This window comes from Dermacentor variabilis, chromosome 9 (assembly GCF_050947875.1).
Source record: "Dermacentor variabilis isolate Ectoservices chromosome 9, ASM5094787v1, whole genome shotgun sequence".
Lineage (NCBI taxonomy): Eukaryota > Metazoa > Arthropoda > Arachnida > Ixodida > Ixodidae > Dermacentor > Dermacentor variabilis.
This window is the reverse complement of record NC_134576.1, coordinates 52249512-52276001: the sequence shown is the minus strand read 5'-3', so window position 1 is coordinate 52276001 and position 26490 is coordinate 52249512. Positions and strand designations below refer to the sequence as shown.

The window sequence follows — 26490 nt, the reverse complement described above, 5'->3', positions numbered from 1 at the left end:
TTCCTCCGTGCACACAGTGCCTCCCCTTCGTGATGCAGAGTGCAGTTGGCATCTGACATGTCATCACAACTGTCGTTCAGATTGTTTGAGGAACTATCTTCTTGTTTGGAAAACCCAGCTTGCTTGCAGTAACACCTGATCCTATTCCCCTGCACCTGCTTCCAGGCTTGCACAATTGAACAAATGACACCCAGAAGGTCTGTAGAATAGTTTTCACAGTTGTCGTAGCACCGGAGTATTCTTTTTAGCAAATGGTAGCAATAAATCTTCGTTGCTTGCAAAATTACTCCTAGATTCATAGGCTGCAACACTGCTGTAACATTCAGCAGTAGGAAGACAAGCCTAACTGCTTTCGAGTTCTGGATGTCAGCATAGGCTGGGCAGTTGTCCACGACAAAAACAGCTTTCCACCCTGCAGCAGCAAACTTGCGGTCAAGATGCCACACATACTTCTCGAATAGCGCAGCTGTCATCCAGGCCGTTTTGTCATTTTTGTAGAGCACGTTGTCCTTAAAAGGGAGTTGCGCATTCTTAAAGCACCAAGGCATCTCCACTTTACCAGCGATCAGTAGTGGAAGCTTGTGACTGTGACTACACCAAACAGGACAGTTATCCTGTCCTTGGATTGTTTTCTTTCCCCGTTACAACTGCATCCTTTCGGGCAAAGGTCATCATTGGTAGCATTTTGTAAAGTAATGCAGCCTCGTCCAAGTCATAAACATTGTCCTCGGTGTTCTGATCAAGCAGTTAAGCCAGTGTATGCATCTTCCAATGCTTGAAAACATTGGTGTCGACACTCCCGCTTTTGCCGAGCACTGCCAAGAATGTGAGGTTGTGGCAGTACAGTCGCCGAACGTTTATTCGGACCTCACGGGGACTGCGGAAATGTCCGAATAAACAGGTGTCCGAAAAAGCAGATTAAGAAAAAAAAAATGAAATCCTTTATTTCCACGCGCTTATTCGGGCTCGGAAGTAGGCTTGAAGAAATCGTGAATGCGCCGTTGCACGCTGTTCCGTTTACGCGCAGTCAGATAAGCCTGAATCTCGGAGAGGGTCGTACGGCCACTATAGGTGGCTGAAAGCACAGTCACTGTTTGTGCACACTCCGCATGCGACGGCAGTGTAGCACATTGTGCGTCATCTTCCGACTCGGAGTCATCGTACGGCGGTGCAGCAGAAACCTGACGAATGATCTCAGCGTCGTCGAGTTCTGCGCATGTCAGTACAGCAGTGTCAGCACCTGTGAAACTGTCAAATGAGACGGTGTCCGGAATCGCAATGCAACCACTGCGCAGGTCTCGGCAGAACATTTTCCGCGTCAGTAGGGAGCACATCGGAAGGCGACAAATCTTAGGCCTCCCGGCACCCGCTTGCCGGCATTCCCCAGCGAAGTCTGCGCGGGCACTGTCTGCACCATTAGACACTTGACGTGTTGTTTCCGTACACCGTGTTGGATCACCGAAACCTCGACACAGCACACAAAGCAAACACCACCACGCCGACACCAGTCGCACAAACGAAAAACGTAGCCTGCTCGCAGCGTCGTGCGCGAAGAAACAAATCAGCTGCTGGATTGTCTTGACATGGTTTACTAAGCTGAAACCGGAACTGCTGTAGAGCCACTCTATCGAACCAGGCAGAAACGATGATGAGCGGGGATTTCCAGTAGTGCCACTTCGTGGGGCAGCAAGGAGGCTCTGTTCAAAACAAAAATGGCGTTCAGCAAGTCGAACTATGCGCCGGTCATAGTCGGTGCATGATGCTTTCGATCGAGTTGGCTCAAGGAGTGTCCAAAAAATCAGACGAGAGGTTGCAACGTGTCCGAACTTTCGGCTGTTGTTATACATTATGGTCTATGGGGGGAATGGCGGTGCCGCGAAGCTGACCGAATAATCGGGCATGTCCGAATTTTTGGAGTCCAGAAAATCGGTCGGCGACTGTATATAAGTTGGGATAGCCAGCCATTGTTACACTTAAATTTCTCGTGGCCCAGCCACCGTGCAAGTTCATTGACCTTCTCGCACAGCAGCATGCTATTAACAGGCAGATGTGCTGCGTTTGCATGTGTAGCCAATTTATCTAAGTGTCTTCAATGTAGGAAAACAAATCCTTCTCTGCTTCGTCGAATGGGTTTTGCCGTAGGCTTCAAGGATCTTTGCCTTGTTTTTCAGTATTGTCTAAAGGGTTGGCAAAGGCACCTTGTGCTTTTCAGTCAGCTGTGTTTTGGAACTTTTCAGCCTCATTTAGGCCTACCTTCTGGCACAGAGTCAGTTTCATACTTGGGCATCATCTTAACACCGACATTGTGCACATAGTCAGTAATGAAGTCACCAGGACAGTATGAACACGTCCAATCGCAGCACAGAACAGGTAGAAAATGTCAACAAACGATTTGGTGGATATCACTGGTGCAGCGATTCTACGACAGAAATGCTGGACAAAGAAGCAATGGAAATGGAACCAGAAAGTTGCAAAAACCAGATAGAGAAAATGGTGACCTAGCGGCACCTGGTTGTTGCTCTGTCAACTAACGCCAGCCTCCTAGACCAGCATTGTGTAAAACTTGACTGTTGAGGTGCAATGAAGCACCAAGAACAAAAATTCAGAACCATTCCACTCTGTGAAGGTGGATGACCAACGGAGCTGTATATAACTATGACGAAAATTAAATAAAACAATATAACACAAGTACCCGCTTTGTTATACTTATTTATGTTTACGTTTATCTTGTGACCACAGTAATTATGGCTTTCTGGTCGCCATGATAGACGGCCATGGGCTTTGTGACGACACTGGAGATGTTCTTAGTGAATGTTAGATCTATGCACGACCGATGGCGCATTGTGGGGACATTGGTCTCGTAACATTGAAGGCCAAACCTTCCCAAGAGAAACGCCAAGAACCACTTCCGTCGGGACAAGACACATCGACATTAAAGTCACCCACAATGACGATAAGATTGGGGTCCACTGGGAGGATCCGCCCAGATGTGTCGATCATAAAGCCTTCAAGGTCTCTCTTCGACATACCTGGAGGAATGTATACGGGATACGGGGGTGACAATGATTCCGTCCCCAGTCCTTACGGCGAATGCGTCGACACATTCCACGGCAAGGCTCTCGCCCGTCGTCAGTAATGCATAGGGCACAACAGCTGCGCTGTCGTTCTTTGCATAGATGGCAAAGATTATAGATCGCACATGACAAGGCTAGTTCAAGGGTGCGTTACAGGTCCCCAAGCCCCCAGGGGTATGTGCCACTGAGCTGGGATCCTTCCTGCACTGACACCAGGATCATTCCACATGATGATAGTTTTTGCCTACACACATCATGAAATGCTAGAAACTAGTCTAAGACAGCTCCACTGTAAAAGTTGTGAACTAGTGACACCTGGTTGCGATTCTGCCAATGAAACCTAGCCTCCATGGCTATCAAACGGCGCCGCGCGTCCTGTAGAGTCCCAAATTTCAGAAGCCACTGTTAAAAACCACTGAATGGTAGAGGTGTGCCAGCTGTTCAAATCATGCAGTAAAAGTTGCGTGATAAATGTCAGGACCGCTGAAAACCTTCGAATTATGCGGGATTTTGAATAAACTGAGTTCAAATTAACAAGGTTTTATTGTAAATGTAGCCCTGTGCTTGGTGGATTTGGTCCAGTGTGTGTGATTCCTGGTAAGTTTTAATCGCTGGACTATTTTTTTCAGGTCCTTCGCCAAATGTTCTGTGCAGGTTTTCTCCCGATATGCTTGTGCAGCGCCTGGCTTGTTCAGCTTGAATCGCTTAATGCAAACTTTGGTCGCTTGCTGCAGTGTGGCAGTTACTTGTTGCATTGTGCCAGACATTTTTTACACTGTACCGGTCGCTTGTTGCAACATCCTAGCTGGCTGTACCGCTAAACGAACGTGGCCACCACATTCAAGTGAGATGTGGGAATATTACAGAATGGTGACATGTCAAAGGATGGCGTGTCAATGGGATTTGGACAAGAAGTGCAAAACGCGACATAGCAGCCAGGATAATGCAACAGCGAGGAACACCTCGACGAGATTCCACTGTACCTGCCACCACACAACAAACGCCACCTGGAGTCCGTCACTAAAGCATGCCGCATAACCATATTGTGGTTTTGGCACTTAAAACCAGAGAATTTGTTTATTTTTTTTGTGGCGAGATTTTCTGATTAGTACTTGACCTTACAAATAAGATTTTATCTATATATATTGCATTTATCACACACTGCCTACGGGAAACTTACAGTGTGCAGTTTCATCCGGAGCACATGGCTGGTCCGGCTGACCTGGAGTTTCTGTTTGACATCTTCCTTGACTCCGTGAAGGACTCTGTTGCCAGCAAAACTTAGTAAGTACAGCCTGTGCCGTTTGCTGTGAGCCAGAAGAATCTGCCTCTTTCATGAGAGCTGGCACACCTACCGCATTAGTTGAAAACTGTTTTGTGTGAATCTATGTGGAATGGTGCTGAGCAGACATCTTTCTTACTCGCAGTATCCGGAAGGTGTAATCAACTAAGCCAAGTTAGATGGTAAAGGGGCGTGCAGGCAAATGCCAGAAATTAATATTGGAGGGTGTCAAGCCATTTCATGGCCATTTTGTTTTCTACAAGCTGAAGCACATGAACTGCATTTTGCCAGGTGGTTTCTCCGTGGGAGAGCGGCACGTGTCTTGTGCACCTTCCTGACCGTTTAGGGGAACCAGGCTGAGTAATCAAGTTTCATTATCACGTTGGAGCTATTTAGTCTCGTAATAGAGCTCAGGTTTCGCCTTACATAGCTTTTGGAACATTGCCCAAGCACTCTGAATAGACTAGTTGAACATGCCATTAAGTTCACACCCAATGTGTAGTGCTGATCACATTGGCTTGAATTCATGAATTTCATTGTACTTTAGCTTACCGTATTTACCCGAATAACGCACACATATTTTTCAAGGAAATGGATCTGGAAATTGACTACATGTTACAATAAGGCACGAAACCAAAACTGCGTTTGCGGCATTGGCAACAGCCTACCGCAAGAGCCGTCAGACGCAGCCTCATTGCCATCACAAAATGGTGACAGAGCATGTTTTTGTGCAGGTTGCTGTTGGTTCATTTTGTGCTGGAATAGGATCTTGAGCTGTATTTCCAGCCAATAACATTTGGAGATACTATCACTTTCATGAGATTTCATGAGACTCTCCAACAAATGCGTCAGAGTAATTGGCCCCGGCGTTTCTGGTGCTATGCCAAACTCACTGTCTGCGCACAGGACCAGGAAAACTGTTGGACACATACATCGACAAGTCCCACTCAGAGTCTTGAGAAAGGGATAGTGTTATCTTCTAAAAGTGATCGCTTGAGAATACCACTCCTGTGTGCTTTCTATCTGTGGCCAATGAAGTGCAAATGGCAACGACTCTGCATTGCTCTCATTATCAAAGCTCATTAAAAAACTTCCCTCTGTGAAGGTAAATTCTGAGTCTCATTTTTTCTCATCACGAATGTGGGAGGGCATGCTATATTTTTTTTTTAATAAGCGGCGTGTTACATTCAGGTGCACTTTCATTTTCTTGATTTAAGCTCGTGAAAATTGTGTGTGTGTTGAAATTGGGTAAATACAGTACTTGCACCTTCTTTTCTATTTTTTTTTTATGCAGCAAAAGTTTCTGAAAAAGTGTTAGGTTTAATTTGTTATGTCAAACATTAGTTATCTTGAATGTGACAACTTGGCTGTGTTCTAATGGTTGCAGTGGTCTCAAACGTTAAACTCGTTTAGTAGCATGTTGTGCACATTCAAAGCCAGGTGTTGCAATCCAGTCAGGATTAATCAATTTTGTGGTATGTATATTTTTTAAGTTCCCCCACCAGCTTGACGTCATGTCGTAGATTTTGATTATGTATTTTATGACCTAGTTAATTGTTTACCTTTATATATGAACCACATTGTATTGTAAAGGAGATAAAGATTGAACTTGGGAAGTTGCGCGAACTTTTACTGAGCCAGTGAGGCCCAAATGCAAGAGAAATACATAGAAATCTGTGACATCACACTGACATACTGGCTCTGTGGTTCAGTGTGAGATCTAAAAAATTAAACCTTAAATTTCATTATCTCTTATATAATCAACCTATTACAGTGGAAATCACAATATCAAAATTCTGCGACAACGAAATATTTTCGTAGCCTCAGCGAACGCCCATAGGATTCAATGCATTTCATAGGTATCCCTCAACAACAAAATTTCACTGAGCTGCGAATGCCACATCAGTGAAATTTCCTGAAACTTTACCTCTCATATGCCTACTTGCACGGAGCTAGCAGACTCAGAAAAGAGCACAAATGCCTTTGCTTCGCACTTAGATTGCGCAACATACCACTACATTAGGCTTGCATGGTGCTTTTATTTTTTGTTTACAAAAATAACCAAGCGTCAGAAGCGATCGCGCCTGCCAGGTGGACATCACGGCTGCCATCTTGTTTGTTGATGACCCGTTTCAAATGGCACAACTGTATGTCGCTACAGACATGCGACAACGGTTTTGCTTACTAAGCGCACTTCATAATCTGCGGTTCAGTGAGAAAGGTGCAGCAAAAATAAAGAAGTCCATGTCCCACCAACGTGGGCTGCGACGGATCCGGACGTGATTCAACGAATCGTCTGAGAATATGCGTCCCTTGCTGCAAGAACGCTGGTTTTGGAAACACCCAACAGGCATCGCATGCATATTCGGCGTCACCAGACGTAGATTTGCATGAAGCAACCATATTCTCGGTCGATCACTTTCGGGGATACGAGATACAATCACTTTCGCGCTCGGCACCGGATGGGTCAATGTCTGCTGGCGACAGCATGTACTGGAAGAACGCTGTTGTATGCGTGGAACGCGGTTGCTCCGCATCTGGTACCAGTTTACGTGGAATCTCCCGAAAGTGATCGTATTGCCAAAAGTGATCGACCAGGAATGCTTCATGGCAAGTGGCAATGCTCTCCTCGCTGATTGACACATGGGGCGCTCTTTGTGTTGTCGCCAATGTGGTTATACGTTCTGTGCCTCAAGCAAAGCTTGCCAAAGTAGGCTTAACGGAATTTTGACAATAAAGTTTCGTTTTGCAATGCACTCCCTATCTGTGCTGTCTCACTTTGCAATGACAAAGTTCTCGCGAAAGTTAATTTTTTTGCTTTCCCTACCAATTTCGTTATTGCAGGGTTTAACTGTATAACAAGATTAATGAAAATAGTTTTTAAAGAATATTTGTCAGTCTAAACTGATTTAGCATTTAGCATTCCTTTAAGCATGGTAATACGTGCATGTGGACCGACATGAGCGCCAGTATAGAAACAAGAAGTCTTCTCTGTCAGGCATATTTGTTGCTGTTCAGGCAAGACGAGATGAAACCGTTGACCCTTCCGAACATCTTTCATCAAAAAGGTAGCTTAGTGATTGTTGAAGCAATAGGCGGAAGGTACTTATTGTGTTTTAAAAGGGCACTCATTGCCTCCTTTTTCCCCACCTGTTCCTTTGAGGACTGTAAAAAGACGAAGTCTCTCCTCTTTGCAGTGGCCATAATTACAGTGGCGGTAGCTAACTGCACCTTGAGTGTTGCTAGATTGTTTAGCTTTCGCTCTTCCTTCGAATGACAATTTCCAGTGGCCAAGATCCGGCAGCTAAAGCTCTGCTCACAGGGCCCAGTGCATGTCCGTGGAGCTGTCTTCGTCCACATACATCATCTTCCTCGGTTTTTTCAAGGAGCACAGGTTGCACCACTGACGGTCGCTTGTAAGCAAGTGTACATTGTGTTGCTTTGAATGAACCTGCGCATACATGCCGTAGTGTGATGTGTGGGCCTCAATTTCGGCAGCTACCCCATCGAGGAACGCATCTCGGCCAAGTTTGCAGCGCTTGCACCGCCCCCCGCCCTTGGCTCCAAGCGACCCCGCAAGGTTCTCATTCTTGGATCAGGAGGACTGTCCATTGGCCAGGCTGGAGAGTTTGACTACTCAGGCTCTCAGGTGGGAGTCTAATTCCTAATGCATTAATTATGTGGATTGTAAAAGCTGTTAGCAACAAAGGTAGTGGCAGTACAGTAGTATTGCAAACACAAACTGTGTGTTGCTCCTTACACACCGCAGACTTCTTTTAATTTGTGTCCAGTTGTTCAGGGGCCAACAGCAATGAAATTTTGGATGCTATAAGAAACCTCATTTCTGGTAGCGTACATAAAAAGCTTCCATGAAAAGCTTTGTATGAACTTCAAGTAGATGCATCACAGAAAGCTACCAGAATTTGCCATTGTTTATAATGAAACAAAAGTTTCCAAGGCATTCCTCATGAATAGTATCTTGCCAGTAAGCACTTATAAACAAATAGCAAGTAGGTTGGGCCATAATACAGTCGAAAGCTGCGACAACGAAACATTTTCGTATCCTCGGCGAACGTCCATAGGATTGAATGCATTTCGTACCTCCCGGCAACGAAATGTCGCTGTACTGCAATCCCGCATCAACGAAATTTGCCGGAAAGTAACTCCGCATATTACCTACTCGCAGAAGGCTAGGAGGCTCCAAAATGTGCTCAAATGCGATTGTTTTGCACTAAGATTGCTTGAAATACCACCAGTTTATGCATGTGGGGGCACCGCCATTTTTGTTCACAAAAACAACCAAGCGCCGAAAGTGATTAGTGGGCTGGAAACACGGCATGGTGGCCATCTTGTTTGTTGATCGCCCGTTTGAAGTGGCACACATGTTGCTACCGACGTATGACGACACTTTTTGCACGCCTATTAGGCGAGATCGTACATCGTTGTTTGAAACACACGTTCAGTTTGCGTTTCTCGCGGCTGACGACTCAGCGAGGCCTAGGCCAATCGCGTGAGGCGAAACTGAATTGAATGCAAGCTGATGGCGCATTTTGAACAACAATCACCAATTGCGGCAGTGCACTGCATAATGTGCACCTCGGTGAGAAAAATGCAGCAAAAACAAGGAAATCCATGCCCCACCGACATGGAGTTGTTTATGACGCTTGAGATGGTGGTCACAGCATATGGAGTGTCACGCGTCAGGCCGTGATTGAGCGATCGTCCGGGAATATGCATCCCTTTCTTCAAGAACGCTGGTTTTGGTGCCACCCGACAGGCATTGTGTGCAGATTTGGCGCCGGACGTAGATTTGTGTGAAAGGGCCGTTATCTCGATCGTTTGCCTTCGGCTAAGAGATACGATCACTTTTGTGCTCGGCACCACACGAGTCGGTGCCTATACGGGCAACAGCATGCACTGGAGAAATGCTGCTGCATGCGCTGTTTCTCTGTGTCTTGTGCCGAGTTACGCAAAATCTCACAAAAGTTATCGCATCTCCGAAAGCATTTGATCGAGAATAATGCACCATGGCAGTGCTGCCACTGCTGGTCGACACATACGGGGCGCTTCGTAGTGTCGGCATTGCGGTTCTATATCCTCGTGCAAAGCTTGCCGAAGTAGGCTAACAGAATTTTGACAGTAAATTTTTGTTCTGCGATGCATTACCTATCTGTGCTGTCTCTTTTCGCAACAACGAAATTCTCCTGAAAGCGAATTTTTTCGTGTTCCCCGCCGATTTCGTTATTGTGAGGATCAACTGTAGTGTGGTTATGAGCGCCTGCAAGAAAATACGGGGCTGCACATGTTCGGAAGTCTTCTAGAATTGCAGAACAAGAATCTAGCAAGCTATCAGTAACATAGGTACATAGAATTCAACACAGACAGTACGGTCTTCTCTTATTAAAGGGAACCCCAAATTACTATGCCGGCACTGATTACTGCTCAGTTCTGGTATAGGAAGGTCTAGAAAATGTTTTTATCAATAGAACTTTTGGTGAATAGAATAAAGTGCTTCTTGTTCTTTTTTTCCAGAAGCTAACGAATGATTTATGCTTTGTACTTAATACCAACGAGATTCTCAGTTTAATAGTGGGCCTGTGTTTTGCAGCAATAATTTATTTATTGCATAGGAAGTTTTGCTTTCCAGTTTTTCTCCAAAATGCAGAAGGGTTATCCTAACGCTATAGCAGGTGGCTTATCATAAGGCTAATTTGTGCTACAGACAAAAGTATCGCTCATCACTTGACGTGTGTTGCCGGCATTCACAGTAAAGAGCAGGTGTAATCTGCTCCATTTCATTGTCAGGTTCGGTGTGATTTGCCACCTGTCAAAGATTCTAGAATCTGCGCGATCACGGCAAGTTCACATGACCAGAACATGACACTTTCACACCTGTCTTGTAAATCTAAAGCTAGTTTTTTGGCAGGTTGCTCGAAGCTACAGAAAATATCCAGATCCCACACACTGTGGGAATCTATGTAAGTAAAGCTTTCTATGCCGTTTGCTTTGATTGACAATAATTAGCAGTGATGTGGACAGTGAATGTGTAATTTCTTCAACGTTTAGTCCAATATGATAGTGGCGAGCTGATGTTAAACATTGCCTTGAGTGCACCACTGCTGTTTGTCTGCTTGAGGCGTTGTTGTGTGCCATTGTTCATAATCTCTGAGAGGGTTGAGCATCATCATTGCCTCACATAGTACATCGCATCGTGGCAGAAGTGTTAAATCTTCTGGCTGTATGTGCCAAAAAGATTATGAGTCACACCATAGTGGCAGACTCCAGATTAATTTTGACACCTTGGTGTTTTTTTAACGGGCACCTAAATTTGAGTGCGCTAGCTTTTTTTTGTACAGTAAAACCTGGTTCATATGTTTTAAGAAAAAGTGCAAGAAAAAGCATACTGACAGGGAAAACTTACCATCCAACAAATTAAAAATTGAACAGACTCAACTGTAGCAAAAATCTACATAATGCAAACCGTTTCGTGAATTGCGGCACGAGGCGCCGAAGTGTGTCGAGCTGATGGGTCTTCGGCAGCCCGAGACACATTTTGTTATTTTTCTATTGCGTAGTGTTTTAAGATGGTAACAGGAAACCGAAATAGAATCGAGCTAATGGGCGGCACCTGATACCGCCAGAGGGATAGGTGTCTCTCACATTGCGCCGCCTGCAGCAAGGAATGGAGACTCGTTTGGTTTATCACCTACTAAAAGCGTACAGTACGCTTCCAACAGCATTAAGCACCACGTGCTGTAAAACAGATAGGTGAAGGGGCTTATCGCAACAGGGTTGGCGGCAATAGCTGTAAATGCTAGCATGCAACGACCCGGGAGAAGATTTGTTGGTACCGGAATTAAAAACTGAGTACATGCCAGTGTTTTTACGTGAGATAGGCAGGCGAGTATTGCGGTAAAGCTGCTGTGGTGGGAGGCTACTGTTGTCGATCGCGCACACCTCCTGCTTTTCTTGTTTACACGGGATATAGCAGCCGGAAAACATATCATACAATCGCAGTCTCCAGCAGGGAATGGTGACTTGTTTGTATCACCGCCTATTAAAAGCATGCGGTACGCTTCCAGCATCACCATACGCTTTGAAATAGATAGGCGAAGATGCTTATCGCAATAGAGTTGGCGGTGATAGCTATGAATATGGCATGCGATGACGTGGAAGGATGTTTGCTGGTACCAGAATAAGAAGCTGAGTGCTCGCTAGTGTTTTCATGTGAGACAGGCAAGTATTGCGGTGAAGCTGCTGTGGCAGGCAGCTACTGTTCTTGATTGCATGCACCCCACGCATCTTGCTTACATGTGATCTAGCAGCCGGAAAACAGTCTTGTACGACCGCAGTTTGGCAGTGGGCTGAATGTTGGTGCCAAGAGATAGTGTTTTCCAGGAATGTATGAACCATGAACAGGTAAAAAGTAAGCGTAACTCAATTTGGTCATTTTTGTGTTCGCTGGGAAATCCTGCTTAGTGGGAATGTCCGAACGAGGTTCTACTGTATTTTGCTCCAGTCGAAATGCAGCTGCCACGGTCAGGATTGAATCCACAACCTCAAGCAATGGCATAGCCGTCAAACTACTGCGGCGGGCACAAAAATGTTGATTTGATGTGCGACTGCTTCCGTAGTGTCGCCTAGACCCTACAGTGTTTTAATACGGCTTTGTGTCTTCATGCGCTGCGTCAATTACCTCATGACTAATTTGCATGGTATTTTTACTTTTTCAGAAATAACAGAAGCATACCATACCTTCACTTTGCCCACAACCACTGTTTCCTTGCCTTCTCACGTTATCTTTCCCTCTCCCCTCCCCCGCTGTATGGAAAATGCCAGACTAGCAAGGCAGCTATTCACTCGTTTTGTGACTGCGTCGGTTCGACCCCTTCTTTGCCTCCTCTTCCCCTTCCTCTCCACAGTTCTATCCACGTCCCCTCTGGACTTGCACGTTAGTATAACAGAGAAAGGTAAATGCTGCAGTTTCTGCAATGCTTTTGCAGGGGGCACGGATAATTACAGCTGTCAAGAGGCTAATGTGACAATGCCCAGAGAGTGCCAGAGGGCGTTGTGCACATGCCACGCGGCGGAAAAGTCCAAACAAGTTTCTTGCATTGACTTTCCTCTCTGCCACACTCCTGTCATGTATATACACGCTCCGAACCACCACCCCGACGCGGCGTCCGTGCAAGAGGCAAGGAAGAGGCAAGTCGAAGGAAGAGACAAAGAAAGCATTGCTTTAAAAAGAGGCTGATGTGCATTTATGAATGCCGTCAGTAACGAGAGACCGCCGTTCCATGTGTCGCAAAGATGGTGGCCGTGAACAACTTTGTTGCCGTTCCGTGCACTCACCTTCATTTGCGGCATGGTTTGTCATCTTTCCGAGTGTTGCCCAGCTGGTGCCAATAGATCTGCGTCGGTTCGGCGTCAAGCCGTAACTTTAGTCACCAACAGCCAATGAAGCAGCATTGATTAGGCCTAATGATCTAGGCATTGTGGCCGTGACAAAAATTCGCCGCTGGCCGATATGACAACAGGCCTCAAGTCGTCGCAGAGTGCTTGCCGCTAGTACATTTATACAGGCGGCTCATCATGTGATCAGTTGTGAGGTCACGTATAAGGGTTACATTGACGACTGTTGAAGTGATGGGAAGTTAGTCGCTGCGTAACCAACACAATCTGCATGCCTATCAGCGGGTAATCATCCCGATATTCACACTTTACGAAATACACGCTGCTTATGTTGCCATTCCCTCTGTGCATCGCGGTTATCATGTCGATTGGTCCTGTTGACTTGGGCAAACCTTATATCGACAGATGTGGCCTTTGCCAATGCGGTACTGTTCTGCGAATTGCGGTGTTTGGGCGCTATGTCTGCAATCATTGCATCAGACCAACAACGTAAAGCACTCGCATTGACAAAGTCCGCTACCGTGCCAACCGGGGTGGCCCGTCCGTGGCGTGCTCGATGGTCCTTCTGCGGTGAAAGCAAAGTGAAACGCTAACTTGAGCAGCATGAGCTTAGGGGGCTCCACGGCGCACATAAAATGTGGCACTGTGCTCTTCTCTACACTGAATGTACCATATTACTCGAACGTTCGCTATTCAATTCGATTCATTGATATTCGATATTCGCACAGCCCTAGTTATCACACATTGAAATGAGCATCATTTTGACAGGACCATAGCATCAGTTCAATTTAAGCGGGTTCAGTAATGAGATCCCACGGTGGGTACATGATTAGCAAAAATGCCATGTAAAAGTTTGTTGATGATGACAGAGATTAAGGTAATGTTTTGCAAATTGCCATGGTTTTCTTGTGCCTTATTCTCCTTGCAGGCCATCAAGGCATTGAAGGAAGAAAAGATCCAAACGATCCTGATCAACCCCAATATAGCAACGGTGCAGACATCACCAGGGCTTGCGGACAAGGTGTACTTCCTGCCCATCACACCCTACTACGTCGGTGAGGTGATCAAGTCCGAAAGACCCGACGGCATTCTGCTCACATTTGGCGGTCAGACAGCGCTCAACTGCGGCGTGGAGCTACAGAAGAACGGCACGCTAGACCGCTATGGTGTGGCCGTTCTAGGCACACCCATCGAGTCCATCATCAACTCTGAGGACCGCAAGCTCTTCGCTGAACTGGTCGAGGAAATCGGCGAGCAGGTCGTGCCCAACTGTGCTGTCTACACTGTGGAGGAGGCAAGTGGTCGGCCAATTTTTTATTGCATTTCTTTTATTAGAATGGAACTCGCTGCCTCTTTACACTGCTCTGCCAGTGCTGGTTAGAGTGCCATAGTTGACATGTGGCGCCCTCTGTCATGTGGGCCGTAACTCAAAGCAGGTGGTTATGCTTGGCAGAGCATGGCCTCTGAGAGTGGCAGTGCAGTCACATGCAGGGGAATTGCTTAGCAATTGGGCAGCCCCTCAAATTACTATTTATTTGCAGCCAATCATCATCCTGCATGATAACGTTACAAGGTTACCTGGACGGAAATTGGAACAGTCTAGAGAAACTTGTTTTGCTGTACATAGTGTCTTCTTTAAGGTATTCCTGGGTTGCTTAGCCAAGTTGGCGTAGTGGCTATGGCATGGTGCTGCTAGACACCTAATCTTGTACTCGATTCCAGGCCATAGCAACCATATTTTGGTGAGCATTTCATTGTGAGGGAGGAGGGCTGGGCAGCGCAACCGTGCCCTGCTTTACCATATGGCAGTACCGTATTTGGCATCTATAACCTGCACTGAAAATTCAAAAAAGTTAGGGACAAAAGTCACCTTCGAGATTTTATTAGAATTTTGTCTTGAGAGGCTGCTTCACAGCATAGAGAATTTTGCCTAGAAGTGTGGCTTCACGGCAGCTGGCTTCATTGTCACTCCCACCAGGAAGCCACACTTCCAGAGCTTGTCACTCGTGTGTTAGCTTGGTGCACATGCGTTGCCTAATGGGGTGCTGAACGTAAGTCCTCCATTCAGTGAGCTTCCTTGAATTCAAACTCCATTTAATTTTAACAAATCTTCAGACCCCTTCGAGTTGAAATTATCGATGTTGGATTGTAATTTTTAGGTAACAGTGAAGCAACAAACCTTTTTCGTGGGCCTCTTTATACATAGTTTATGCGTGGATAAAGGACTACAATTATTTTTTTACAGATGTGATAATATTCACACAACTTAGCTTTATACTTTAAATAGGTTTAACAGAACTAGAGCTCGTATTTCGACACATTCTTATTTCAATTTTCATTTTTACCGTGTCATGCTGAGGGTACAATGTTAGCAAAGGCAGTGGGGCAGTGGCTGCAAAGCCGCATCTGAACCAATGTATGGAAAATAAAAATGGAAAATGAAGTGGATTGCAGAGAATGCAGCCCCAAGGACAAACAGCCAAAAGGGACAAATAGCAAAAGTTATGCGTGCCATGTAACCACCTTCAAGCCAACTCAATTATGCGGGCCCATCAAAAAAAATGAGGGTAGTGAGAAACTTCCAGCAATCATTTGTTTGATTGCTAGACTAGATTTTATTGGTTGTCAAACGGCGTGAAAAAAAAAAAGATGCGCTGGGCAGCATCACTGATTTGCAAGCACCTGCCCTAACTAAGTACAGTCGAACCTCGATATAACAAAGTTGTTCTTGCAGCAAAAAACTTCTTTAAATCAGGAATTTCATTAATTCGACGTTTTAGTTTCAGCAGTAAAAACAACTTCACAGATTCCTAGAGCATTCCTGGTGGAGAGTATTTTGTTAGTAAGCACTCTTATAAACAAATTGCAAGAAGGTTGGGCCGTAATGGCACGGCTATGAGTGCCAGCGTGCACGGTGCATATATATCGCACTAGGTGCAATGCACCGATATGGCTTACGGCGTCGGAGATTTGCATCATGCAGCTGCGTAGATCTTGGGCGCCATGGCTGACCACGCTTAGTGCCCGTAGCCGGCACCCACAAATTTGACTGCCAACTGCAATCAAATATTCGACCATGTAGAAAGGCTAGCTTCAGATAATTCAGACATGCAGTAGCCTCTGTGCAAAATTTTACTCTTGAAATGCAGGTCAGTGCGTCACGAGGAGCTCGAAAAAATTGGGCTTTTTTGTATTGAAACTAAAGAAAACGCTGCCATTATCACCCGGCAGAAGTGACGTACAGTGAAGAATGTGGAGAACCAGCGCACATGCTGTCTGCTTTCCTTGCTTGTACTGTATTCCGTTCTGGTGTACCAGCAAACAGATCTCGCACGTCTGCTAGGCACAGAGAATGCGAAGTATTCTCCAAGCACAGCCAATTTTCTCTATCTGGTTGTCTACGTTCAACAGCAAGGCCTCCGGGCACGTACCCAGGGGGGAGGAGGGGGCAGCCCCAGGCCCCTTCCCCCCCCCCCCCACCCACGCCACTACTCCTCACACACATTTGTAAAGCATCACCAAATCAATCTTGAGACTTGACAGCTTTTCAGTGGTCAACATTTTGCTCCCTTTTTCACTCCTTTTGGATGGCGGTAGTTATTGGCATCTCCTAGGGTGTGAAGGCCAATTTTCTCATCGATTCGGTGCCTGCATAATTAACTTGAGATGCGTTCAGTCGTCAACATCTATTCTTCTTGATTTCTTTTTTTTTTTTTCTTTTTTGACGGGTGATGCTCGTTCCGAAGGGACTGGCCACATTTCTTTTTCTACACACAAGCAGCCAAAATTAATCCGGAGCCCTCCACTAGGGCTCATTGGAGACATTCTCGTTCTCAACTTGTGTGCACACAAGAATCAAGTTATCCCTTTAGAGGGGCCCACAATTCATCTTCCTCGTCACGACTGAGATCAGCACCACTGGTTGTTTGGTCTCGCATGACGATAACACTACCTGGTGGTAGTTGTGGAAGAAGTTTCTGTGAGAACCACTTTTCGTGAGGGTCTTCGTTCACTTTGTCGGGGTAGTCACCTGAGCTCTTCTTAGCTCGGAAGACTTCCGCAGCGCCTTCGACAAAACCATGTTCATTGCAGCAGTGCATCACAATCAGTCTGCCGTCTTTGCTACTGCGATTCTGAAGACCAGTCGAGACTCCGCATCGAAGTGCTTCGTGCACAGACTGGATGGTACCGTCAATCCACACCCGACTACGCGTGTGGCCTGCATTGATCCACGTTTCATCGATGAAAAAAAATTGGCCTACCCTGGCATCGCAGCTCCACTATCTGTCGCAGGTACCGGCGGCGGCACTGCATGATGTGCGTTGCTTCAATTAGCAGTGCATTCCGAGACCATTTCTTGTACTGGAAGCCGAGCTTCTTGCATCGTTGCTGTGGATACAGCCGGTAGTGTGTCGCCCTCTTTTAAACGCTGCACCACCTTGGCGAGAGTCGTAATCTATCTCTCTGGAAGCAGTCGTGCACCACCCTTCGCAACACACTCAGGTCAAAATCGTCCAGCTTCCTTGTCTGCTCCCCGCCTTTCCCACCACAACACTTCTTCGGTGACAACACTTGTGGGGAGCACACGTGCCCATCTTCCCCCGCGTCGTCGTCGTCTCATCGAGAACTGGCATAGACACGGGAAAGGCGCACCCGCTTCTCCCTCGCTCTCACGACGCGCGCGCACCCTTCCTCTCCGACTTGCGGGAAGGTAGCTGACGGGTGAGGCGGACATTCCCCTTGCCAAAGTAAAAAGGTACAAAACAACGCCACCAGGGGAGACCCTCTCTCTCGGACGCGAGACCCCTAACCTGCCGGACTGGAGTACCTGCTGCAACCCGTGAGTGACCTCGTTTGCCTGAGATCCTGGACAACGAGGCCAACCTGCCATTATTGCAGAGAGGACGCCCCTCTGCCAGTGTTCTTTATTGCTGTTAGCAATAAACGTCGTTATAGTTGACGCTGCTGGTTGCCTTATTCGTTTGAACCCGACGTAGCCGCGATCTCCCACGCTACAAGTTGGGGACTACGACGGAGCAACTGTGTGGGGCTAGATCCGGAGCTCGCCTCCAGCCCTAGCCGCACGCAGAGTGGTACCCCCACACACTCTGCCCGCCTTCTCCATCTCTGATGTCCACTGGTAGAGCTTTCGCTCACTCATCTGTGTGAGCTTTGCAGTCCTCTTGATAAGTGAATTCAAGCTTGAACTGCCTCCGCTCTCGACGTGAAGCCCTTCAAGAGCGTTTAAAGCTATCTGCTTTGCCAGCTTGGGGAAACAGTGCACATTCGATGGGCGACACACAGGGTACACAACCGAATTGGGCGACGCCATGTTGCCGAAAGACGGTGCATCACCACCTTGTTACAGGCCTCCGCGGAGCTGTGTTCGTGCGGGTCATTGCTATCAGCTTCGCAACTGATTGAAGGCGCTCCCTATACTTCAAAATCGCCACTTCAAACTGTTTAAAATGTTTCTGTTTAATGTTTTAAATCTAGTCCTAAACTGCTCAAATATTTGACGGGCTATTTGCTGTGCTCCTGCAGCCTTGATTGGCTAAGGAGCCCCTACCTTCCACACTGCTGCAAACAGCTTGTGTAACGAAGTATAGTCCCGAGCAAAAAAAAAGAAACATCACAGTTTTGCCAGAAAGGCGGAGCATTGATGGTGTTAGCAAAGAGACAACTACACGAATTAAGGTTCATATTTTTATCGATGTCATGCACGCTCAGGCAGTGTCACGATCTCATGCGTGCTTAAGCGACACATGTTTGATCACTTTTACCGTGCGTTCACTCCGTCGGCTTGTGTTCCTCGGAGTGCTGCGAGCTGCTTGCATGCCCCATGGCGTCCACAAGTTGTTTACTAACGCGACAAGCAGTGTTTCCTGCCTCCCACATCTCAGCACACACACTTCAACGGCCGTTTTGGTGCTCACACTTTTCATGTGAAAGGGCTCTTAAAATAACCGTTGCCTCGGCCAACATTTTTATAGTTTTTTTGGTAGATTTACTAACCATACAGACTCCAAGTAGACGCTTGAACTGGCGGAAAGCTTCAGCAAATCGAGATTGTGTCACGAAATTAACTTGTTAAATCATGAAAAAATACATGGTTTTTAATGCAACTAAGATAGGGAAATGAAAATAGTTCTTGACATTGTGAATTTCATTAAATTCACAATGTTCTTTCTTACTCTTTCTGATATACATTAATGACGTGCCCAATAACTTATCATCATGCATGCGCATTTTTGCTGACGACTGCATTATCTATCGTTCTATTAAGAGCTCTGATGACCACCTGATCCTCCAAAATGATCTTAACCAAATTATTAATTGGTGTGACACCTGGCTAATGACTCTAAATTCATCAAAATGTAAAGTGATGTCCTTCACCCGCAAATGCACTAACTTGGACTATCCCTACTGTATTAAAATTGTCCCATTATCTCGGACCTCATCATTTAAATATCTAGGCGTAAATCCTTCAGCAAACCACTCCTGGACTTCACATTACCACCATCTGTGCCAGTGCTTCTCGATCACTGGGTTAACTGCGACGTAACCTTCGGAACTCTCCTCTTCTTATCCGCAAACTGGCATTTCAAACATTTGTTCACCCTCGACTTGAGTTCGCCGCTTGTCTGCTCTCCCCACCAAAATTACTTAATTAACGGGCTGAAATCAATCCAAAATAGAGCCGCATGTTTAATTTCCCGGAATTATGACTACCGTTCTAGCGTAACTCAAATAAAGATTCACCTTTCACTTCAGCTGCTAAGTAATCATCGTGACAGAACCCTTTTGTTATTATTTCATAAATACGCCCACCACACTAACAAACGCTCCCTACACCTAGAAACGTCATTGCAGACATCGCACAGGTTACACAATCATCATACCTTCACCCACATCCATGGGAAAACAGAAGCATTTAACTCGTCTGCAATTCCCCGTGCCATTTGGCTCTGGAACAGCCTCCCCGACAACATAGTTGCGGAAACTGACCGTGAAAAATTCAGGCACTTACTCAACTCGCTTAGCCCTTGTTAACCACTGATATCACACTCATTGTTCTGTGTTATTCTTCCTACCTTTTTCTTGCACTGTAATACGTTTGTTACAACCTTATAGAGTTCTTTTTTATTGTACTCATATACAGCATTATGTAGCTAATAGGTTTCTCTGACATTTAGGCTGTGCACGTGGCTGGTGGTGTTTTTTTTTAATTGATATTATTGTTACTAGATTGTATGTACTTAATTGATTCCATGCCCCTAGTACTCAATCCCCATGTAGAGGCCTTGTAAGGTTTTTTACAAATAAGTAAATAAATAAATAAATAAATCGAAGTTTGACTAATCGCACCTGCAAAAGAGCCATGCGGGCGAGTATCCTGCGGCCGCATTTTGGGTGAGAGAAAACGAGATAGGAATCAATTTTTCTGTTGGCCGTAGCTCGAAACAACACACACGAGAGTGCCAATCATAAAATGTTACACACAAGCACTACACAGTAAACTAGGCAAAGCGGGAATGACCTCAAATTACCGCTGTGGCAGCCACTATAGAACAACCTGAAAATCAATTTTGCCATAAGGCAAGGCAAGGGGCAGCACTGCAATAAGAATTGTTTCTATAAGTCACGGAAGGTTGCAGAAACCCTGGAGGTATGCTAGGTGGTGCTTTGTTCCAAAAAGACATGTTTTTTCAAATGTTCATTTGCTTCCAAAAATGTATGGCTGTGACCACTTGGGATTTGTTTCACTACCATATATTTGTTCCAATGACCCTTAAGCGTTAATGGCACACAAGCATGGTGAGACTAGCCGAATAATGAATTCTTATGCCTAAATCAAGACAGGATTTGTAGGCTACATAAAAGCAAGACATTCGTCTTACTTGCATGAGTTTTTCTTTCCTGAGACTCCATGACTGTATTCATGATCTTAAAGGGACACTAAAGGTTACTATGAAGTCAAGTTTACGTGATGAAGCAATGCTCTAGAACGTCTAAGGCGTCAATTTAATCGCGAACAGAGCTTTAGTAACCAAGAAATTGAGGTAAAAGCATGACACGATTTGAGACCCCCCAGTGACATTCCGGTACTAGCCCGATGACGAAGGCACTCCTCATCACAATTTATGTCACTAGTACTCAACTACTCGTATTAAAAAGATAATTTCATTAGGTTATAAGACGGAAGAAAATGCTACTTATCTACTTCTGTTCGATTCTAAGAATAACATTTTGACGTTACCCTTCAGTAGTATGGGTCGTCGAAAGGTTTCATTTTCGCTCGATTCTGTGCCACGTGCGTTTTGGAGTTTCAGTTGTTTCGTTATCGCGACGTGCTGCACTGGTTCTGCTGGCTCGCGAAACTTGCATTTGGAACAAGCAGCGAGAATGCTACGTCCATGTGATGTCATGGGATGCGCGAATGGTCCACAGAACTTGGCCAAGGGCAGTTGCAGCGGCGAATCCAACGTTACTTATCACTGTGTGCCAACGAGTGAACCTCTCCGTTCGAGGTCGTTAAGTGCCATACCTCTGCCACAGCGCAATGAGCCGAAAAATCTCATAGTATGCTCGCTGCACTTTCGACCAGAGGATTACAAGTTCAACGCCGACTTACTGAAGTCGTGTGGAGTGCCTTTCAAAGCAATGCTTTCCTGTAACGCTGTTCCGTCGGTGTTGCCTGCATTCTCTGGAGCACAAGAACAACTGCAGGTTGAAGACGGGGCGGTGAGTGCGCCATTTAGTTTTCACGAAGGAAAAGCTACAAATGTGCGAATATGTGCAGCCATGACATACAGTTGCCGTCATAGTAGTATGCAACGCCGCTGGCAGCGTGAGCCCTCAGCAGCAGGTCACATTCATCAGTGCTTAAATCGCTGAAGTCGAGCCCAGCATCGTAAGCCAAGTGTCGTTGTCAGGGTCGTCCATTGCAACAAGCGTCAAAGTAAAATGGAGAACCAGCTTATTGTCGCGCGCTTCCCCTTCCGCTAGCCACCATAGTTCCGCTTTCGCACTGCTGTCGGCTCTGTCTTGGCTCTGTTTCTGGCCGCGCGTTTGCGTTTTGAGCAGAAAAGCCGTAGCGCCGTTTTACTCACCAACGGTGCAACGTCACTATGAGACCATGACGTCCCCACTCCTCGATCGGAGGACAGATGATTTGAACTGCGCTAGAGGTACACAGACACTTCAGAATGCATTTTCTCTTAAAATAAGTCTTTTCTTCACATGAAATAAGCGTTTCGAGGTTTCTGGGATGGTATTTCAACAGTCCACGTGGAGTTAATATTAACCTTTAGTGTCACTTCAATGTGAATTGAAAATAGCAAAGATAATACAATTTGTGTTCAAAATGTCTTATTTTGCGCACCCCAGCAGAAATGCTCCTGTGCTGTTCATTGGGTACACGATAAAAACCCCAAGTGGTCAAAATCAATCCAGAGCCCTCTGCTGGGGCTTCTCTCGCAGCCAGTTAGTGGCTTTGGGATATAAAACTCCATAAATTTCAGTGTGGCTTAAGAGGGGACCTCATGCTGGTATATTGCCATGATTATTTTCACTCTATTCTATTCTGTTATCATCTACTGCTTATGACCCGCCAATCGCATTGTTGATGGACGCGGATCTCTAATCTTGAAAAGTAAAAGAATTAGAACAGACTGTTTACTAATTGCGCCAGGCAGGGAATGGACAACACACAAAGTGGAACATGAAGAAAGCTCTCTGTGTGTCCTGCATCTGTGCTGCCTTGTGTGTTATCCATTTCCTGTGTTTAGTAATTATTAAACAGCCCTTAAAAATGAACCAGCTAGCTTCTCCAGCTGTTCTTCTCAATTGGAAGTGTTACGTTATCCCCAACCTGCTCCCACCTGCTGCTTGACTACAGGCCCTGACGGCAGCTGAGAAGCTGGGCTTTCCAATCCTGGTGCGCGGTGCCTTCTGCCTTGGCGGCCTGGGCTCGGGCTTCGCACACAACCAGGACGAGCTGCGTGCCCTGGTGACGCAAGCACTTGTCCGCTCCAGCCAGGTCCTGCTGGACAGGAGCCTGAAGGGCTGGAAGGAAGTGGAGTATGAAGTGGTCCGAGACGCCTACGACAACTGCATCACGGTGGGCATTTGCCGTCCTCTGCCCTGCACTCTTCCTTGTCGTCTTGTGGAGTTTCTAGTGATTGTACCAAGAGAGAAATCTGGCGTTACTGTCTGCACTAGAGGTTGCTTTGGCTGCACAGGAATCCTGCTATGTGAAAGGCTTGGCGTGTTCTAAGTCTAGCTTGGCCTTTAACGTATGGTCAGGGCTACAGAGATAAAGCGTTCTTGGAATTAAATCTTTATACCAAATGTTAGTTTATCTGTAACACATCTTCCTTTGATGCTTACTCGCATATAGTACAGTCAAACTTAACCTCTAATGATCCCACGTATAACAATTTAATGGTTATAACGACCACATTTCACTGCATTTATAATACAGTAAAACCTCGTAAACTGTAGCTGCTTAAGCAGTAGTTTCATTTTAAAAGTAGTAAAGTCGCATCCCCGACTCAGCGGCCATTGAACATAATACGTTTTGTATCCGCATAAACCGTACCAGCTTATTGCGTACGTATCAGTTAACAAATAGTGTTTGCACTTTTCATAATGCAATCACAGCGGTAGGTTGGCCAGGCAGAAGAATGAGCCTCAGAGATCAGAAAAGCCTCCAAGCGCAAACGCAGAGGGTGCTTGGAAGTGTGAAGCCACATTAATATCAGCATCATTTCGGCGCCATGCCAGAGTCGAAGTGTTGTGGCCCGTGTTGTGGTGTCGTGCAAGCTAGGACGAAAACCGGGTGCTCAGCATAGAAGAAAAATTGTACATCGTTCGTACTGTCGAACGTGGCACAAAGAGAACCATTGCAAGTGATCGACTGCAACGGTTTTGCATTTGTCTTAACACAAATTAGAAAAGCAGGAAAATAAATAAAATATAACACTTTTCGGAATATTTTGTCATATTCGGCAGCAACAAATTAATTCGGTAATGTTTTCTCTTCAGCGCAAACAAACACCAATGAGAATGTGGGACTTTATTCAGGAAAGCTCTTACTTGCATGCGCTTTGCCCCTGTAGCTTTGCTTTCATTGCCCCGAGAGGTTATCTGTGAGCACAGAGGGAGACTCGCTGTGCCTACATCCACTGACCGTTATGGTGGTTCAGCCAAGATGGGGATGATGTACAGTACGGGATTTGCCTAAACTTCATGTGCTCTGAACAACTTCGTGGATTCCTATGGTTCCTTTCACAATTTTGCCGCATCATTTTGATTGGATGCCTGTGGGGCATTTTCTTGCAAATTTATGCAGTGTACCAGACTTTCTGTGCTCCATTACCTGTGCGAATTAGCGAGTGGACCCGCAATCATATTACACACTCAATGCTTATCACAAACAACATACATGCAGCACCTTAAGATGTGTAATGTTTATGAGCCCTGGCAAAGCAAAGGCATGTAGTGTAATTTTCAAACTGTAGTTGGAGGCCGCAAACCTGCAGTGTTGCAGAATGCTCCTGTTGTCTCGCACATGTATTCATACGCTCAAAAAATATGAAGGCGAAACCACACCAATAAACATGCATAATGCACAGGGTTTGCACATGGCTGTAAAAATTGAGCCTTGTAAATGCCGCATTTTGTCACTGCAGCCTTCACCAGTAACCCACAATCCCCCCCCCCCCTTCCTTTTTTTTTTTTTTTTTCCTAGCCTTTAAGTTCCTTTGCACAACCATCTTTGATATATCTCAGAACAATTGCTTTCTATGCCATTGCCTGCTAAATGAACATCTGCATTAATTTTTAGCACATGTATACCAAGTGTTTTTTTTATTAACTCTGATTTATTATTACACATTTGACATCCGTTAATTCAGGCTTCACGGGACCGACAAAATTGATCAAATTATCCCGCGAGTCAAATTAAACGAGATGCAGAAAAAACAGCGAAACACATTGCTGATTCAATTGGCAGCATTTGCCTGATTCTAGCATTCCTAAGAATCAAGTGCATGTTCAATTTCTATGTGTCCGAAGTGGAAAAGTAGCAGAAAATACATTAAAGCTCCTAATTAAATTATAAAATTTATGTGCACCATATTTTCCTGCATGAAAAAGGGGCAAGGGTCTAATATTTGTAGCACAAGGGTGGCTGGTTTCCTAAAGTCCGCTCCGCTGCAATAAATTTGTTATACAGTAAAGCATACAAACGTTGGGAAGGCAGTTTACTTTTTGTATCCAATTTCACCGTGAATGCAGTTTCTGGCCCAATTTTTTTACAAAAAAGAAAGTATGTGTCGGAATAGGGTAAATCCCGTAATCATACATATTGAGCTATGGTTATTGCTTGAACTTTTCCTGTGGCAGGCTGAAAATAGGCCTTTTTGACAAGAGACGACGTGTGTTCAATGCATTCACTCTCCCCTGAGCTCCGCCGAGGCAGAAGCCGCCACTAAAGGGGCCGCTATTGGAGTCGTGTTAAGGGGTCGGGCAAGTGCTTGCTGACTGGTCAGGTTCAAATTATCCAGTGAAGGCCAATTTTAGGAATGAAACAACAAACGTTTGGGCCCATAGAAATGCATGGGCACCAGCCAGGACCGTCGATCGGGATCATATTGACCAGAATTGAATTAACGAAAGTCACCTGTACTATATGATTATTATATTGTATTGTTTCAAGATATTGTGCTTGTGTCTGTGTGTGCTTTTGCTGCAGTACGAGTCTGAGGGCATGCCCTGGGACAAAACAAACACGCACGTTTGGCGGTCTCGCACCCCGGCAATACTGCATGTTTGGGGGAGAAGGGAGCAGCTGCACCTGTCACATTCTAAAGCCATATGTGTGGCTGATCCAGGCTGCTTGCCGTGTAAGCACATCGCTGATTACGGGCGTCTACCATTGCCGAGTAGACTTGCCAAAAGTCAAATTGGGGATGTCGGCCTGTAAAACACGCAGCGCGTCCTTTCAGCTGAAGCTTGTCCGTTTGCAGGTGTGCAACATGGAGAACCTGGACCCACTGGGCATTCACACGGGCGAGTCCATTGTGGTGGCGCCCAGCCAGACGCTGACCAACGAGGAGTACAACAGGCTCCGCACCACTGCCATCCGCGTTGTTCGTCGCCTGGGCATCGTTGGCGAGTGCAATGTCCAGTACGCCCTCAGCCCCCATTCGTTTGAGGTACTTGACACATTTTTCCAAGGCTGTGTACCCTCATTATGCAAAAAGGAAGAGGCGTGCAGACAGGACACAATAGTAAAGAAGTGGACAACACGAATGGCGTTCGTGTTGTCCACTTCTCTACTCTTGTGTCCTGTCTGCACGCCTCTCTTATTTTTTGCATAATGAATTCTTACCAACTAGCTCAGCTTTCTGTTGTTCTAAGCTTCATTTCTGTACCCTTGTCAGTTTTCCGCATCATGGCAGGCAACTAAGATATGTTTTCTATCGCTTTCCTATCCATCACAGTGGCTTAGCATTCAATGCAGGTGCATTCTGACGGGGGTTAAATGCAAAGGTGCACATGTGCTAAGCATTTATGCTAAGCATTAGGTGCACTTAAAGGAAGCTCAAATAACCCAAAATTGATTTCTAGTTCTCCACTGTGGAACCATTTTCAGTAGTCACTGTGTTGATATGGGATGTTAAATCCCATCAACTAATCAAATTCCTGCCTTCC

The 26490-nt window shown here is 45.7% G+C and overlaps 1 protein-coding gene across 2 annotated transcripts in view; it reads left to right on the top strand.

Moving 5' to 3' along the window:
* The window catches only part of r (carbamoyl-phosphate synthetase 2, aspartate transcarbamylase, and dihydroorotase rudimentary), a 178089-nt gene that overhangs the window by 29192 nt on the left and 122407 nt on the right, over nt 1-26490 (top strand). For both annotated transcript variants that reach the window (XM_075704255.1, XM_075704254.1), the window contains exons 9-13: nt 4257-4358; nt 7855-8005; nt 13697-14062; nt 22670-22891; nt 25803-25991. In XM_075704255.1, the coding sequence (XP_075560370.1) occupies nt 4257-4358; nt 7855-8005; nt 13697-14062; nt 22670-22891; nt 25803-25991 (1030 nt within the window). The remainder of the gene's footprint in view (nt 1-4256; nt 4359-7854; nt 8006-13696; nt 14063-22669; nt 22892-25802; nt 25992-26490) is intronic.